The following is an 18,981-nucleotide window of genomic DNA, read 5'->3' on the forward strand; positions in this document are numbered from 1 at the left end:
AACTTGGTGTACAATGAGGGCATCTGCGTACCTTCAAGGTCAGGATTGAAGAACATTCTGCCTTGTCAAGTTTGCTTGAAGACGTTTGACAGGCCGTCGTTATTAAAAAGGCATATGAGAACTCATACCGGTAAATGGATTGATAATAATTGAAAATTTTCTTTCTTGAAATTGCTAAAGGTAATCACACTGTATTGTAGGCGAGTGTAGGAAAGGCAAAAGAAGTATTTATCCTTATGCTCTTTCAATTTAGTGATAGGGATATCTGATTCACTAATGTATTTAAATAAACGCGACTAACGTGTGTTCATATTATCCAGTATTTTTAGTGAAATAACATTTTAAATAAATTTTCGAATCGGGACCTACATTGAATTTATGTTAGGTATAAATGTCGTAGGTTTTGAAAACAAGATCTTTCAAACCAACTTATAAAGTAGTTAATTATTAGGTTATTCTTCTTTTTTTTTTATTTAAATTATCTACCAATTATCTTTGGCCCCTAACTTAAGTTATATGTAAATTATATTAATTCGTTAAATCTTGTTGCAGGTGAAAAGCCACACATATGCAACGTGTGTAACAAAGGCTTCAGCACCTCCAGTTCATTAAACACGCACAGAAGAATACACACAGGTAAATACCTATAAATAAAATATATAATTACATTTGCATTGAATATATGTTCCATTATTATAATTAGGGTTTTGGGAGACTTCCAATTTTTTATCAAGTTTTTTAATTACCGCAAGTTTGATGCTTTTTTTCAAAATCTTACCTATAATAAAATTGTAATAGGCTGACGTCTGCACATTATGGATATTAAAAAAACTTAAATGGGAAACTTTATTATAGCAATAAAAGTGAAAAAAAATTTTGTTTGTATGAGTATGCATTACGCAAAAACTACTGACCGGAATAGAATGCAGTTTTCATCGATATTGCTAAGAGGTCTAACTTAAATATAAGCTCAATTTTATGCCGGAAAAACTTCTTAACGTAGCTAGAGCTGCAAGCAAGTAAAAAGATTCATTTATGCTGATTCATCATCATCAGCCGCAAGATGTCCACTGCAACTGGGCAACCCAAAAGATTTCCAGATCGACTTATTGGAAGCGAACCTATTGTGATGATTTTTTTTTATTTTAGGTGAAAAACCACACAAATGTCGCGAGTGCGGAAAGTGCTTTACAGCGAGTTCGAACTTGTATTATCATCGCATGACGCATACAAAGGTATGTTATTGTAAATTATACTATTTTATCAAGATACCGATAGTATCCAAGTATGTATGTACTGACTACTGGTAGTATCCAAAGCCCATGTACCATAATGATAGCTTCAATGCATCCAAACATATCGACATCCACTAACTGCAATGGTGCAAATCTGCAATATTTTCATGAATTACTGAATTGAAACACAGGAATGTTAATATATCTACATCACGTTGACTTGGTGCATTAGTTAAATATTATAAACTAGCTTTTGTTTACAACTCCAACCTGGTGAAACTTTTCCGGGATAGAAGTCCCGTCTTATGTTTTCCCGGGATAAAATGGAGCCTATATTAGACATCTAGCATTACATTGATGAAAATTGCATACAATTCCATGCAGTAGTTGTTGCCTGATGCGTGTGCAAACATAGATAGACAAAATTTCTAAAACCTGTTGTTTTGGCTTCATTTGCTCTAATAAAGATTCTCTCATATTCGTTTTTTTCAATATCTATAATGTATAGACATTGGTCAGTTACAATTTTATTACATGTTTGTGTGAGATGGAAGGTTAGATTAGGTTAGATTATATTGACCAGCAAATACAAGAGGCCTTAACTAGCAGATTGTTCTTCCCACACACTCTCAATGGGTTGCTGTTATGACTATCTGCTGGGGCCTACCGAACACGTTTTCGTGCCCTTTTTTCGTAGCACTCCAAAGACCTGAGCGCCAAAAAGGACTGAAGACAACTTCAGAACATGTCAAAGGGTAGTCAAAAGTAATATCAATAAATAATAGCCAGTAATTTGAACACAATTTGCCTTGTTTCCAGAACAAGCCGCACAAGTGTTCGTGGTGCCCGCGCTCGTTCCCGACGCCCGGCGAGCTGCGCGCGCACGTGGCCGGCCACGCCCCGCACTGCACGCATGCGCGCCCGCGGACACAACTCTACCCACCATCTTTATAATACTTAAACATTCACTTCATGTGTGTTGATCTCAATTAAATTATAAATGTTACGTGTGATATTTATTTAATCGCCCTATTTCTTATCCAATCTAATAAGGTAATTTGAGATTCGAAATTTGAAACAACCTACATAAACCACATTGTACTATTCAAGACCAAAAAATTTGTGTTTGTCTGTTTATTCATAAATAAAAATCAAAAGAGGATAAATCTTATTTATTTGTTTTAAAATATTCAAATGCGTACAACTATAAAAACACCACTATCACAATATGTTATTTTTATATACGCACTATTTTTGCCCGCGGCTCCGCGTGTCGCTGTTGTCCCGGTCAATGTGAACCATCCAGATTAATGTGAATCATTAATTGATCTTGCCTTAATTTTTCTTTATGCTAATACGACATTAAACCTTATGGTCGCATACGTCTGCATTCCTGGATTTATACTACTTAACGACGGAAAAGGGCTGGTCGACAAGGCTTGGAATCGGATAAAAAAAATATTGAAACCCTTCCACCAGCAAAGTCTTTGTGTTAAGGCGTTAATCGGATATCATGTTAAAAGTATATTACATAATGCGCCATTAATGCATTCAGAATAAAAATAACTTACTTGTAAGCAATAGCGGAGCCGCTAGCAAAACTATAAATAAGAATCTTGTCGCATAAGCGTGATCCTAGATCTTATTATGATACAAGTTGTAAAATAAAGTTACAAGAAACAATACCCTAAATATATTTCTCATATTTTAAACATACACACGGCCAATACGTCACACGACAAAGTTAAACTTATCAATATTACGGATTTACTCAAAGATCCGACAACGCACGCCATTCGCCAATTTTATAATCTAATTATTCTTCCGTCTTAATTTCAGCCTCTTGATCCTTGCTACCGTAAACTGTGTGTTTCACTTCTGGCATTGCTTCATCAGCCTGACTTTCTGCCTTTGGAACTACTCCATCCTCAGACTCGCCAACTTTCTCATCGTTTTCAACTTGGCCCTCTGCTACCTCTTCCTTTACAGCCGTCTCTGCTTGTTCTCCGACCTCTTCACCTTTCTCAGCCTGTGTACCTTCTCCCTCCGATAACTTAGCCTCAGCCTTCTTAGCCCTCTTAGCCTGTCGGATCTCGAGGTCTGCTTTTCGCTTTTGCTGTTGGTCTTTCTGCGCATGAGTGGCGGATGAAGTGTCCATTTTGAGCAACTCACGTAGGGCCATTGTCGCGTAACAACTTGGCGGTAACGTTAATGTTATTATTAGGGCTTTGTATTTACCATCTGGAATTAAAACGATTTGAGTGAAACAAAATTTGGAAAAAACATTATTTATGAATACTGTATTCAAACTGAAGTCATTTAACCAATTAATCGATCAATAAATAAATTGTACTAAAATAGAGGTTGTAAAGAACCAATTTCTCTCTCAGTGTGTTTAAAAGACATATTATATGCGAAGATCTTCGACAAAAATTTTCATATTTAACAAATAATATAAAAGGAAGTAAATACGTAGATATAGGCTTGAAAGCCGTTGTAATCTTTCACGAAGCATAGTCGACTACAGATAAAAAATGAAGTAATAATGACCTTCGAGCTCAGCGGTGGTGGTGCAGCCGCGGATGTGGTCGATGTCGGAGAGCAGCAGGTCGGCGCGCGGGTCGGAGTAGCGCGCGCGCCGCCACGACAGCTCCGCCGGCCGCGCGCACATGCGCCGGTACGCGCCCGACATGCTGTAGGTCCTACACAACATACAGCAACATTATTATTTTAACTAGCACAGCAAAGTGACCCTTACGGACCTGCACCTGACGGTAATTGGAATGGAGATCAATAGAATGTCAACTGACGAGAGATGATTACTTCTCGACAGTCGACACAATTATGTCGGCCTGTTAAAGACCTGGATATAAACTGTCCGATACACTTAAGTGGTCGAAAGGATGTAAACATCTAGTGAAAATCTTTTCCCGCTACAAAAATCCTTATTTACAATGGGAACATTACTAGGATAAAAAATAACCTATGAGTTAATCCAGGACATATAATATCTGTATTCTGAATTTCATACAAATCCGTTTACCTGTTTCTGCATTTACGTAAGTAAATGCAAAAACTTGTTGTAAAACAAGCATCCAAACATTTTTACACACTTTCGAATTTGTAATATTATTAGTAATCAGTAATTCGTATTACGATATAGTAAGATTTTAATTATCATCATCAGCCGCATGATGTCCACTGCTGAACATGGGCCTCCTCGAAAGATTTCCAGATCGACCTATTGGAAGCGGCCCGCATCCAGCGTTCTCCTGCGACTTTTATGACGTCATCTATCCATCTCGTAGATGGAAGTCCGACGCTGCGCTTGCAAAGTTCATGGCCTTCACTCCAGAACTTTCTTCACTGCCTATAATTACTAATCCTTAGTTCATCTAAGCTGACCAGTTGTCATAATTGCCATATACTCTTATACAAACAATATATACTTACTTAGACTTGTGTTTCATCTCCAAAGTTAAATTATCTTCAGCTACCAACTCTTGGTAATAGTCTTTCATATTCGGCGGGTACTCGACATTGTACCCTGGCAACGGCATCACAATGTCGAATATTGTGTACCGTGAACTGTCAATGTCCTCTTGTGTCAATATTTTAACTGGGAATTTTGTTTTAGACTCTCTCTTGGTTTCTTCCGCTTCCGTACTCTTTTCCCCGCCGTCGCCATCTTTGTTTTCGGCGCCATCTTTGTCGACGTCATCTTGCTTGTCAACGCCATCTGTGTCGTCCTCGTGACATTCCGTGTCATTGTCGTCGTCATAGTCTACTACCGCGTCCTCGCAAGCTTCGTCTTAAAAAATATCAGATCTAATCTATACTATTATATAAAGCTGAAGAGTTTGTTTGTTTGTTTGTTTGTTTGTTTGTTTGTTTGTTTGAACGCGCTAATCTCAGGAACTACTGGTCCAAACTGAAAAATTCTTTTTGCGTTGGATAGCCCTATGTTCGTGGAGTGCTATAGGCTATATATCATCACGCTATACCCAATAGGAGCGGAGCAGTAATGCCTAATCTCAGGAACTATCGGTCCGAACTGAAAAATTCTTTTGCGTTGGATAGCCCTTTGTTTGTGGAGTGCTATAGGCTATATATCATCACGCTATACCCAATAGGAGCGGAGCAGTAATGGCTAATCTCAGGAACTACCGGTCCAAACTGAAAAAATCTTTTTGCGTTGGATAGCCCTATGTTCGTGGAGTACTATAGGCTATATATCATCACGCTATACCCAATAGGAGCGGAGCAGTAATGCCTAATCTCAGGAACTATCGGTCCGAACTGAAAAATTCTTTTTGCGTTGGATAGCCCTTTGTTTGTGGAGTGCTATAGGCTATATATCATCACGCTATACCCAATAGGAGCGGAGCAGTAATGGCTAATCTCAGGAACTACCGGTCCAAACTGAAAAAATCTTTTTGCGTTGGATAGCCTTTTGTTCGTGGAGTGCTATAGGCTATATATCATCACGCTATACCCAATAGGAGCAGAGCAGTAATGACTAATCTCAGGAACTACCGGTTCGAACTAAAAAATCATTTTGTATTGGATAGCCCTTTGTTCGTGAAGTGCTATAGGCTATATATCATCACGCTATGACCAATAGGAGCAGAGCAGTAACGGCTAATCTCAGAAACTAGGAGTTTGAACTGAATAATTCTTTTTAAAAAATAGTTTTGTGTTAGATAGCCCTTTGTTCCTGGAGTGCTATAGGTTATATATCGTCACGCTATGACCAATAGGAGCGGAGCAGTAATGAAACATGATGCAAAAACGGGGACAATTTATTAGTTTTGAGAGCTTCTGTTGCGAGCGCTGCGTCAACGGTTAAAGTTATGCAACAATAATGTATGACGGGATTGTTCCTCTTAAAAGTTCTACAAAAATATATCATAAAACAAAGTCCCCCGCTGCATCGGTCTACCCGAACGTGTTAAACTCAAAAACTACCCAATGTATTAGGATAAAATTTGGTATGGAGACAGTTTGAGACCCTTGGAAGAACATATGCTCCCGGGAAAATATATAGCGTGACTCTTATAACGGAAAACTTTAGCCCGAAAAACTTTATAACGCGGGCGGAGCCGCGGGCAAAAGCTAGTAATATAAATAAACACAACAGTTATAAATGTACATCTGAAGATACATAAAAATATTGTGATGTCAAACTAATCTGATTGTATTATCTAAGTTTATTAGAAACCTCTTACCACTTTTAGACAATTATGTTTATTAGTAACTAGCCAATGCCCGCGACTGCGTTCACGTTAACGACTGATTTAGTTTAGAGGAAAATTGTGATGCGTTTATTCCAATCGCTTTTTCGGTTTTCTCTAACTTTATAGAGCAATATTTTTACTTCAATTCGATACCGTGATTGAACATATTATTATCATAGTTTTTTATTATTTCACATTACCTTTTGCGTGTAACCGAATATATTATGTCTATTGAGTGACAGATTAGCCCTGTCAATAAATAAATAAGTTAGAATTTAGTATCGAAATGTGTAGGTATACGCTCGTTATCTTTATTTGCCCCATGACATTCCCGTTCAAACTAAATTATAGCAAAAACAATACAAATTTCACCATACTATAATTTTAAAACCAGGTGAAAATAATCAAAAAGCCAACCCGACATAGACACATAAGTTTCAGCATTTATGCCGCGAGACTAAAGAGTAAGGAGGCGAACATCGTTTTCTAATAATGTACATAGTAACATTATAAAAAAACATTCCCACAAGGTACACACCTTCGTGTCCGGCGACGAGCGGCACGAGGTCCCCCGCGACGGGCTTGAGTCCGAACCGTCGTATCCGCATCGACACCACCTTGTTCCAGATCAGCGACTGGTACGAGTGTAAATACAGCAAGATCACGTTTCGCGGCAACTGTAATATGAATAAGTATGGTGTATTATATTGTAAGGTTTTTAGTAGATGAGGTTGGTGTTTGAATTTCAACCTTATTCCAAAACTCTGAAATAGGTTTTGAGACATTTATATGAAACTTTTATCGCGGCTTTTATATAATTTTCTCCGGACGTTTTGAAGACTGCATCCTTCATGATCACGGGACGGACTAGAAAGTCAACGTTATAATACCAACCTGCATTTTATACAAAAGGTTGGCGCGAAATTTTTAAAAACGGTTTGCGAAATATTTCTCATGTTCGCGAAAGATTTAAGAGAGCGATTACATGGACGAAAAATAAACTTTATAAGAAAAACAGTAAAGAAAATATTGTAATGTCTGACCGCACTGAGCGCGCCGGCGAGGTCGTTGGGGCGGCGCTGCAGCGCGCGCGTCATGCGCGTGTGGCGCTGGTAGCTGCGCCCGCGCCCCGCCACCGCCACCACGCTCTCCACCGCCTGGCACGACGGAACATTATAAACAACCGAACAACATATAACTAATTGATACACTTTTTAAAATTAAACGAGGACAAAAACAAGTAGATCGAGTGTAAGGAAACATAACCCAACTATATAAACAATTTGAACATCACTCAGGATATTTAATTATTCAGCTCAGCTTCGCATAGGACTGAACTGCGCTGCTCTACTGGATCTAACTTCCCTCATATAAATAGTAATTATTTTGGCTATAATATTTTAACAAGAATAGACATAGCTGCTTAAAATGCTGTTTGAGTGCTACTAAACAATTCGAAGATACCCCTCCAGACAGATTATCATAATAGAATATACCTTTATAAACTCACTAGCTTAAGCCCACGACGTTGCCTACGTAGATTTCGGTTTGTGACAAATAATCTTAAAAAAATTGCCTATGCCTTTTCTAGAATTAAAGATGACTCCGCATACAATGTCCTCAAGAACAGTTGGTATACCATAAAAAAACAGTCGTGCTACTTCCTCATTATTAACATTAGTTGGATGTCAATTTAAATATTAATTTGTGAATTAAATACTTTTTTAAGATTCGCCTGCAGCAGTTGCTTGCCGATCTCGTAAGTGGGAATGTCGACGCTCGCGCCGAACCTCTGCAGTCCGTAATAGTTGATGAAGCCGCGGCTCCGCAGGTTCTCACATGCTTTATCTACTTCCTCGTCTGGTTCCTCTATACTGCGCAGTACTATGCGGAACCTATAGATGTATGGCAAGATAAGAATTTGTTATTCACATTTATATAAGTCGCACTCTTAATAAAATAATGACCTATTTCAAAATTGATAATTTGTGGCAGTGGTCAGAAAACTATTTTTTGTGTGCAATTTTTTTTAAGTTGCTATAAAATTGAGCTTATTAAAAATAGGTAATAAATGAAACCTATAGCATGAAAAAAAAGGGAAAAAACTAAAAGGTCGCAACAGAAATTGGTTGTTTGACGATTCCCACAAATTGGCAATTTTGAAATGGGTCACTATTATATTAAGAGTGCAAAGTATATATAATTAATATAAAACTTGATCAAGGTAGGTATTAGCTCTTCACTTCAAGGGTTTTAATTCCATCCACAGGTAACGGCGGTAAATCTATTGTGCTGCATTAACGTATATTCTATAGACATGAACATCCATATAAACTATTTGTTCGAAACCTGGAGTTAGAACTAAAGTTCGCTGCAGCGCTAAAACATCAAACGTCGTATAACCATACTGTTAAAACATGCAGCGCTAAAGCGCTTTAAATAGCTGTCAAATTTGACACCATACTAAAGTCAGTTTAAATGGTTTGCAGTTCAATTCTGTTGAATACAATGAGTGTTCAGAACGCCACATCTAGTACGTAGTACATATATACCGATGTTGTACTGAGATCTCGAGTTTAATAGCCAGGACACTTCAATGATATCAAGTTCTCTGCACAATATCAGCCCAATCAGGCATTATTGATATAGAATTTACGTTATAGTTCTGGACTTGATATTCTCTATAAGTATATTAATAAGTAGAAATAAGGGATCAAAATGGTTTGCATCTTAACTGGTACTTTAGTTTTGAAACGCGAGATTTGTACGTCGGAAAGTATGTACCTATTCCCCTTGAGCATTCCAAGTTTAATATGAGTCTTGCTGAAGGTATAGTTGCCGACGTGTATGTTCCCGAGCCCGCTGCAGCCGGCCGCTATTTTGCGCGGGTCCACCTTGCGCAGGCTGAACCATTGCGAGGTTTTAGCACGACGATCCTTCGTGCCAGCGTAACCTAACATCGATGGTCTGCCGCTGTGAACGAAATACAATGCCATATTTACTTTTTATTTTAATTTAAACAATTATAATTCGATATAAATAAATAAAGCAAGTTATTGTAGTAGTTCCTCTTCATGTTAGCCAATATGTGTGGCAATGCGCTAATGTGTGAACACCGCAGGCATCATTCCGCCAGCAGCCTTTGGTCTGTTGAAAAACAGAAAACAAACTACTCTCACGCCAACATAAAGGTCAACATTCACATAGATTCCATGTCACCACAAGGCACCCTTCCACAAGTTCACCACACATATTGAGCACAAACCATTGGCATAAATTATAATTGTCATTATGTAGAGAAGCCATTATCCAAATATTTTACTTTTATTCAGATTTACTAACTTTAATTTAAGTGCTTCAGCGATTCTCGCAGCAGCTTCCAAAGTGTCACAGTTTTCCTTATGCACTATAAAGTGCACATACTCTGCTGGCCACACCCATTTAATTCTATTGTCAACACGCACTGTAAAATAAATAAATAAAAAAGAAAATGTCAATAAAAGAATCATTTTAAATTAGTCTTTGTGTATATGCACTTTGATGGTATGTGAAGTCTGTCAACCCGCACAGACTAGGCCAGTGTGGTGAAATAAAGCCTAAACCATATCAGTTGTAGGAGGCCCATGTCCAGCATTGGGAAAGTATATAATATAGGGTTGATATTATTATTATTACTATCTATATGCACTTGTATTGCTAATTAATAGGAAGCATTAATAAGGAATTTAGAGTTAAAAAACCTGCATGGAGCATGAAACTAAATTGTCTATCCATCAAACTAGATAGTGTTGGTATAAATTAATCTAATTGCAATAATTAGCATCCCACTATGCATGGTGATAAGCATGATGTTACCAGCAACTATTTTGCTAGAAAAGGGTAAATAAGGCAAGCATCGGCAAAGGTAACCTTTGCCCAGAGATTCAAGCCGCCTTTCACAATAATTACAAAGTAGCAATACTTCTAATAAGAATCCAATAAGTTTGATCCTAATTAATTTACATGTCAAATTTTAGGACCATTTGTACATTATTCTTTTTTGAATTTGTCATTACCTCCTTTGCGATATTTTGTAAAACGCATAAATTTCTTGTCATCAATATTGACTGTGCTTCCAACAATTTTAGCACCAAATGCTTTCTTTACAGCGTCATGTATCTTAGTTCTTTGCTCCTTAGTCACACCAGTCATATCAATCTGCGAAATAAAAAAATAAACAAAATTTATATCAGTAAATTATCTGAGAGAGGATAGTTGAACAGACTAGATTACAAATGAAATATAATTACCACCGTTATAAGTTATGTTGAATATAAATGGATAATTGGAAAGCAAAATAGATACATATAAGTAACTGAAAACTAGATATTTTATGAAGACATTATTATGAATACCTTTGGATAATTGAAAAGTAAAATAGATATGTACAAGTGAAGTAAATGCAAATTAGATATTTTATAAGATATTGCTGTTACCAACCTCCACCACATCATTGGTCTTGACCTGCGACACTGACAGGGTATTGATTTTATCCCATGTCTCCATGGGTAAGATCTCTAAGTTGTATTTTGTGATTAGCAGATCCTCATCTTCATCCACCTTCTCCTCTTCAGGGGGCTGAGGAGATCTCATGTCTGTCAGCTCGGCCATTTTACCATCATCATTGATCTCTGACACTTGAAAATCTGAATATCTACAAGATGAAATATATCTAACTAAGATATATCTATGCTGTATTCATTTAATAGTTCTTGGTCTTGAGTTGCTTCTAGCTCCATATTAATTTACCATATATCTACTATGAAACACTTTAAAATAAAATAAATGCATTGCAATGGTTCAGAGATTTTTGAATAAACAGTGCAGTACCCATATCACTTATATATAGCTTTCTTATCAATCTTATAAACACTAGTGTTAAGTGCCAACACATACACTAGTTACCAAAGCACTCTAACTATTATGTATTTGTAACATTTTGGACAAGACAATATTGTAGAATAGTACAATTTCAAATTTTTCTTTTTTATTTATTAAACAGACATAAACACCTTACCGTATTTGAGGATATTCACAAACTAAGAGTGTGCACAAATCAACGATGATGATAATGCTGATACAACTTATATACCACGCTAATATATTAGGATAATAACAGGAAAATCACAACAAAATTTAACACTCAGTGTTATTAAAGTATTCCTCGTTGAGATTTTTTTACGTTCTTTGTAAAACTCAACTCACTACTCATACAAGAAAAGTTAATATCCAAGTTTGAAAAAATACTATTGAACATAATGGCACTGTGTAAAGAAAATGCATTTCACCTATAATTTGTGGATACCAATGGTAGATGTAATAAAGGTCGCTTCTTTAAACTATTCTGATTAACATAATAATTTCTGTTTTTAAGTAATTCTGGACAGTCAATGGAGCCATTCACAATGTTCACTAAAATGAATATCATCAACCTTTCGCCTATTTTCCAAAGGCAAAAAGTGATGTCTATTGCAGCAGTGGATAAAATCAACTGACTACTGCCAAGCCCTGAAATCTATGTACCATAAAATCTTTGCCGGTACTGATTCAATACAACAATTCTATAAGCACACTATATTGAAGGTACCAAACCTAATTCTGAATTTTTCAGAACCAAGCCAATAAGATACATAAATTCCACTTAAGTTTACTACTGCTAAATTGCTATATCAGAGTACTGATAGAAATATACAGATACTGATGAAATGAGAGATCATTAGTGGCATCACTCAAGTAATTCTGGATTCTTATGGATTTTAATCTAAAAAAGGATGGGAGTTTGATGCCTTGAGCTACATTAGTTTTTATCAATAAGGCCATACTGTACACATTTGTCTAAAAAGTCAAAGGGTTGGCTGGTCCAGAGTAGCATGGAATACACTGTTTCAATGAAAATTAACATAATATTTATTGTTTTGTATAGTATATCAGGTTCCTAGAACCATTAACACCATAGTTAACATTCTAATTCATATTCCTTTCCCCTAACACCAGCAGCACATCCATGAATCTTGTGATATTGTGGAGTTTATGAGGCATAAAACAGGTAACCCACTTTACTTGTAGCCGGTACAAACTATTTAAACAAATACAGTATAAATATCACAAACATATTTCATACCTTGATTTTATAATTCCCGTAAACCCTTTATGATCTGAAACGAATTCAGTCACTCCAATATCTGACTCCAGTAACCTCAATTGCGGGATTTCTCTTTTCGGCGGCCTGTTGTCCCACATGTTATTGCCGCCGCCTTGTTTGTGGTATCCATCTTTGCGGTACCCAAAGTGCGGGTTCCTAGGCATGCGTCTATGTGAATCTCGTCTAAAACCACCTCTGTGAGAGCCACCACGATTGCCGCCTTGGCTTGCATTCCAATTCCATTCATTACTCATTTCAAGTATACCTAACCCTAATTCCTAACTTCAAATATTTTTGGCAGATTTAATGGAAAGCGTGTATTTCTAATTCATACAAATTTAACTAAGCTACACCTGGCTGGAACGATTTTTTATATTAGAAATATTTCAAATTATATTATTTCCAAGTTTTTATTTTCTTTTATAATATTATGGCTTACAAGACACATAAAAATGTTTTGACATTTGAGTATATACCAAAGCCAATGAATAAACCACAGACTAGAGAAGAATAAACTAAAATGAGAAATCCAAAGAGATTATAAATTATCATAATGGAGGTACCCCCATAAATATAAATCCCACTCAAAGCCTCAGCTAACGTTCCAAGGATACAATTTCTTATTACTTGTATTAGTAGTCGTAAACAAAAATTAATATTATTTAGAGGTTATTTGCAAACTTGCAGACTTCCACAAGCATTTTTACTATTATTACAAGCCCACTTCTTAACCGGCGCGCAAACTTACTAGTCTAACCTTAGCCTTAGAAAAAGAAATATAGTCAAGAGTTTACCCGCGCGAAAATATGGAATCACAAAAAGGGATTTTAAGAAGAAATGAAACAATTTAGTATCAAGCTGGTTTACAAAATATTTATTTCAACAATAAACAAATTAAAACTTAAAGATTTGATTATTGAAGTGGATTATGCTGCTATGCAATATTTTCTTTCAACCAATTTAATTGATATAAAGTAAATGGTATTATCAACATGCATCAATATAATATAATAAAAGAAAGTCCATAATAAAACAAAATAACAATTTTGTGATTTAATTTAAATATACCTTACATAAATACATTACAGAAAAATAATTTGAACAAAGTGTACCAATGGATTTTGTTATCAACTATCCAAATAAGAAAATTCTAAATGCTTATTTTAAACCATTTAGGCCTCAAAGCACAGTTTGTTCTGCATATGAGTATAAATTTTAAATAAAAAAATATAACACCACTGTCACATTAACAATTATTGACTTCAAATACATTCATGATATTCAAAACCACACATTTATAACTACATTTATACTAAATAAAAATATTACCAAAGCCATAGTCAGGTTAAAAGTGAAATACATTTTAGATACAATTACTTCAACTTTAAGACATTCACTCATTATAGGGCCTCTTTCTTAACATATAATAAAAATAAAAGAAAGCCTTGCACATCATATCTTAAACCTCAACTAATAATTGACAGAATGCTTTTATCAGGAAGTATCTTAGAGATTATAATTATAAATATCGGCATCAATATTCCTGTGAAGATGTATTTTTAGTTGTGTTCTTAATGGCTGTCTTCTTTGGCAGGAGCTGTGGCATGATGCGAGGCATGACTCCACCTTGTGATATAGTCACACCCTCAAGCATCCTGTTCAGTTCATCATCATTGCGTATGGCCAGGAGTATGTGACGAGGTGATATTCTGCAATATAAAATATTCATTATTTGTGATGCAATTCAATGAATGTAGCACTATCACTATACAGTATGCATGCATACAAATGATATGAATACAGCTATATTCAGATCTTTGATTCGAATGTCCAAAAAGTAGTTTTAGTATTTAATTCTCCTTGAAATAAAAAGTACCTATAAAATTTTAAGTAGAGAAAAACTTGAATAATTATGTAAATAGATAAAACGTTTTTAATAATACTAGCTGATAATTTTATAATGAACAAATTTAAATTAAAAATATAGTATATATATATATTAAACTTCATTAAAAATCATAATTGTAGGTACCTGTTCCTATGATTATCTTCGGCAGCTTTTCCAGCTAACTCTAGAATTTCTGCTGACAAATACTCCAAGACCGCACATAAATACACGGCAGCTCCTGTACCCACCCGAGGAGCGAAGTTTCCATGCTTCAAAATTCTATGAATCCTAGCTACTGGAAATGTCAAGCCGGAACGCGCACTTCGGGATTTCGCTTTGGCCCTCATTTTTCCGGCACCAGGACTCATAACAACTACAACATATTGAAAATAAAATTCAATTATGCGATAAGATGGGCTAAAACCGATGTATTTCATTAAAAAATATGCTTACCGCCTTTTTTAGGCATGTTATATTTTTATCAGTATCACTGCTAATTTTACACAAGTACTTGAAATATTGAATGGGCAAGTCTTGATTAATGATTAAAATTTCAATAACATTCAATTAATACTAGATGAAGAGAATAATAATAATATTTATAACTAAATCCGTTTGATGATTCGAAACACTTCAAACTTCAAAACTTCCACTAGAAAATTGAAACTTCACTCAAGTCAGGGTTACCAACTCCTAAAACAAAAATAGCCCTAAAGTCACGAAAAAATATCCCCAAATAGCCATAAATGCAAATGCAAAAACCCCAATGAAAGCCCTGTACTGTCAATGTTATTTTGTATGGTGTAGTGCTAAGATGTTTTTTTACTTAGATACGTTGTCCGAGCTCAATACTAGCAAGACGAAAGCAAGGTAATTGCTCGACATTCACTTATTCAACCTCCAACCATTGTCGCGGCTAGTCGGCTTATTAACTTTTGTATTTTTATAAATAAAATGCCTTCCTATGTTTTTAGACGATGTAAAAATTATGCTCCTACTGTGAATAAAAAAACATTTCGACGGGTGCAAAGTGAAAAAAGTTAACTACAATTTTTATTATTGCAGTAACATGGTAAAAACAAAAATCAAAATGTCGCGCAATTTCTAGTACTTTTGTCAAGTAAAAGAAGATATGTACTCATATTTTGTAAAATTGCACGATGTCACTACGGTTAATTACCGCTGGCCGTTATGACGCGGGATGCGCGGGGAGCGCGCCGTCATTCGTACTGAGCCAACAGTCAAAAAGATATCTACGCAATTATGCTCTAAAGTTAATGTATTTTCAATTTATCACAGTCACAATCTAATTTTTTACATAGTGACTGTTGCAGTTATTGTCTGTACTGAAATTTATTTATTTATTTATAGAAACGCCAACAGTATACATATTACTTACTCACAAATTACAATTTCTTATATCTTATGAGAGAGTTGTCATAACACAATATATTATTATCTGATATGTACACCCATAATAGGCATTTACAACATTCTCCACAGCAAGAGGATATTTCGACAATATTTACATGACAGAATATTTCGTTTATTTTAAGAAAACCACGTATTCGTTAACAAAAGGGAAGGTAGTGCTAGAGTAGCGTTGCAAATCCCTGCGTAGATGTAAATAGAACATTAATAAGCCATAATATATTACGAAATAAGGAGTAAATATTATACAAAGTTTTCTCTTTTTTTTTTGCGTTTGAGTACATAAATTTACATGCAGAAGACTCTAGAACATTAAACCGTAAGAAAAGATTTAATAAATTTTTGCTTAAACACTTTTAACGAATCGTGATATATATCAAGATCATCCATGGAAGAGTTAAAATCGTTTAGTGTGCGGCATAATCTTGGAAAAGGAGAGTTGAACCCCAAGTTGGTTTTGGTTGATCGCACGTGAAGTATTTTGGTAATTCTCTGACGCGGATAATGATAAGGAACGTTTAGGGAAATTTCATTTAGAATTGATGGACAATCCATTGCATTATGGATGAGTTTATAGAGAAATGTTAGACCACGAATTTTCCTTCGATCACGTAACTTATATATTTTGAAAAATGACAACCTATTTTCATATGGGTTTCTGTGTGAAATACCTGGACACGAGAAGGCAAGTGACCTCGTGAAAGCTCGCTGAACGCCTTCTATACGTTGTGAATGCGTTGCATAAAAAGGGTTCCACGCCACACTTGAGAATTCGAGGCAGCTACGTACCAGACAGTTGTATAATAAGATTTTAGTATGAACTGATTTAAAACTTTTAGTATTTCGCTGAATGAAACCTAACTGCTGAGCCGCCTTCGTAACCACTGAGTCTATGTGAGATTTAAAAGTTAGTTGGCTATCAATTAATAATCCTAGGTCACGTATTTCACTCACCTCTGTCAGAGTAACACCGTTTAGAGTATATGCCGAGCTTACAGTTTATTTTTTTCGCGTGTATTTAATATAGTAACATTTCTGAACATTTAAATGCATTTGATTTACATCACACCACTGTTTTATATTATTTATGTCGCTCTGAACAAGGTTTGCCTCTACTCTATTGTTGTCAATTCTGTAAATTTTAAGATCGTCCGCAAATATTTTAAATTTACAATGTTTTATATGTTCTGTAATATCATTGATAAATATGGAAAAAAGAACAGGACTCAGATGAGATCCTTGCGGAACGCCAGACTCAGCATTGTATGTTTTTGATTCAAAACCGTTTGCAAACACAACATAATGCCTGTTTTCGAGGTAGGATCGAAACCACTTCGGAAGGGAACCATGAAAACCTATCCGTTCTAACTTAATCATTAATAATGAGTGGCTGACTTTGTCGAACGCACTACTGAAATCGGTATACACTGCGTCTATTTGTTGTCCCTTATCTACCTCTTAAGCGATTTCGGATATGAAACCAACAAGATTAGTTTCAGTGGAACGACCTTTCATAAAGCCATGCTGCTGCTCTGACAGGAGATTACTAGTGTAACGAGAAACAATTGGACATAGAATAGCTTCAAATAATTTCGAAAAACATGATAGAATAGAAATTGGTCTGTAATTTTTTATGTCGTTGAAGTTGCCTTTTTTATGTAGGGGTATAATTTTGGACTTTTTCCATTCATCTGGAAATATACCTGACGATAGGGAACGATTTATAATAAGCGACATTGGTAGTGCCAGCGCTGATCCACAACGCTTAATCAATAAAGGCGGGAGGCCATCAGGACCCGGTCCTTTAAGGACGTCTAATTGTTTTATTGTTTTGAGGACTTCGCTTTCAGAGAATCTTAATTTGCTAAGACAATTTTGGTGGTGAATAATATGAGGAGTAATGATATTATCATGTCTTTTCAGCATATTACTTGTACTCGAAGCAAAGGCTTTTGAAAAGTTTTCCGCAAACAAATTAGCTATTTCTTTCCCAGTTTGGCCCAATTTATCAGGTGCATTTGCGCCGGCAGTGGGGACCGATTTTTACGTTTATCCTTAACATAACGCCAGAAAAATTTGTGATTCACTGCGATGCTTTCTTCCGTTCTTTTAAGGTATTCCGAATGTAGGATATTAAAAAACTTATGACTGCGCTCGCGTAAAATATTAAATTCGATTAAATCACGAGGGTTTTTGTAAATGTTATATTTTGTTCTTAACTTATCTTTTTTGGCTAGAATTTTCACTAACGATCTGTTAAACCAAGGCGGGAACTGCTTTTTGTTGTATTTATATTTAGGCACAAAATCCTGAATAAACTTTCTTAAAATTGAATACAAAGATGACGTCATTTCGTTAACTGAAGTGCAGTGATTAAAAACTACGTTCCAGTCTATGTTTTTTAGATGAGTATTAATAGCTTTGAAATCAGCTTTGTAAAAGTTAAAATCAGAAGACGCTTTTGGTCGGAGATACTTGATATCAATTTCAGGCAAAGTGAGAACGATTGGAGGATGCTTGTGGTCAAGTTTACTTAGGGCATCCATGGGCTCTGTTATAGATATGTCTAATATTGTACTAATGGCAAGATCCAAGGTTCTGTCATCTTCGTTACATACATGACTTAATTGGTACATGTTGGAAATAGAAATGAAATCAACGAGTGCATTTCCTAACAAATTACCACAGTTCGAAGGTTTAGTGAAATTGCCACATTTGCTCCACTTTATAAATGGCAAATTGAAATCCCCAAGCAGTATAACCTCGTCAGCTATGTTAATATAGTTATTGGCATTATCTAAAAAAATATTTAATTCTATAAGTTTGACAGGAGGAGGGAGATAGACTGTACAGATAGCAACTTTTTTTATATTTTTGCCTACACGCATTTCAACCATTACCCAAATATCTTCACACGTAGATTCCCAAGTTGATAAGCGGACTGAATCAAATTTACGGGAAACTGCTAATAACACTCCTCCTCCGTCTTTCTTTACATGAGCATTATGG

The 18,981-nt window shown here is 35.6% G+C and overlaps 3 protein-coding genes across 3 annotated transcripts; 1 reads left to right on the forward strand and 2 right to left on the reverse strand.

The window, feature by feature from the left end:
* Positions 1-13: 13 nt before the first annotated feature.
* On the forward strand, positions 14-2,241 carry LOC115454139 (zinc finger protein 239-like). The gene is made up of 4 exons (XM_037443099.1): positions 14-38; positions 553-636; positions 1,150-1,235; positions 2,055-2,241. Exons 1-4 carry the CDS (start codon positions 14-16, stop codon positions 2,187-2,189), a joined length of 330 nt encoding a protein of 109 aa, XP_037298996.1. The 3' UTR covers positions 2,190-2,241.
* A 151-nt stretch (positions 2,242-2,392) lies between these two features.
* LOC115449616 (pseudouridylate synthase 7 homolog) lies at positions 2,393-13,144 on the reverse strand. The gene is made up of 11 exons (XM_037443368.1): positions 12,633-13,144; positions 10,952-11,165; positions 10,528-10,669; positions 9,815-9,935; positions 9,257-9,445; positions 8,193-8,367; positions 7,516-7,629; positions 7,011-7,149; positions 4,689-5,046; positions 3,786-3,937; positions 2,393-3,476 (listed from the first exon to the last, which is right to left on the reverse strand). The coding sequence occupies exons 1-11, from the start codon at positions 12,905-12,907 to the stop codon at positions 3,052-3,054; spliced, it is 2,304 nt and encodes a 767-aa protein (XP_037299265.1). The 5' UTR covers positions 12,908-13,144; the 3' UTR covers positions 2,393-3,051.
* Positions 13,145-13,693: 549 nt separating this feature from the next.
* Positions 13,694-15,226, reverse strand: LOC115449624 (histone H2A, sperm). The gene is made up of 3 exons (XM_030177486.2): positions 14,995-15,226; positions 14,686-14,914; positions 13,694-14,362 (listed from the first exon to the last, which is right to left on the reverse strand). Exons 1-3 carry the CDS (start codon positions 15,008-15,010, stop codon positions 14,188-14,190), a joined length of 420 nt encoding a protein of 139 aa, XP_030033346.1. The 5' UTR covers positions 15,011-15,226; the 3' UTR covers positions 13,694-14,187.
* Positions 15,227-18,981: the final 3,755 nt, after the last annotated feature.

This window comes from Manduca sexta, chromosome 26, assembly GCF_014839805.1.
Source record: "Manduca sexta isolate Smith_Timp_Sample1 chromosome 26, JHU_Msex_v1.0, whole genome shotgun sequence".
Classification (NCBI taxonomy): Eukaryota; Metazoa; Arthropoda; class Insecta; order Lepidoptera; family Sphingidae; genus Manduca; species Manduca sexta.

Coding starts and splice junctions, on each gene's coding strand:
- LOC115454139 (XM_037443099.1), top strand. CDS start 14: ATGAGGGCATCTGCGTACCTTCAAG. Junction 637..1,149: donor GCACAGAAGAATACACACAG/GTAAATACCTAT, acceptor TTTTTATTTTAG/GTGAAAAACCACACAAATGT. Junction 1,236..2,054: donor ATCGCATGACGCATACAAAG/GTATGTTATTGT, acceptor CCTTGTTTCCAG/AACAAGCCGCACAAGTGTTC.
- LOC115449616 (XM_037443368.1), bottom strand. CDS start 12,907: ATGAGTAATGAATGGAATTGGAATGCAAGCCAAGGCGGCAATCGTGGT. Junction 11,166..12,632: donor ACGGGAATTATAAAATCAAG/GTATGAAATATG, acceptor TTCATCTTGTAG/ATATTCAGATTTTCAAGTGT. Junction 3,938..4,688: donor GAGATGAAACACAAGTCTAA/GTAAGTATATAT, acceptor TATGTTGTGTAG/GACCTACAGCATGTCGGGCG.
- LOC115449624 (XM_030177486.2), bottom strand. Junction 14,363..14,685: donor GAAGATAATCATAGGAACAG/GTACCTACAATT, acceptor TTTATATTGCAG/AATATCACCTCGTCACATAC.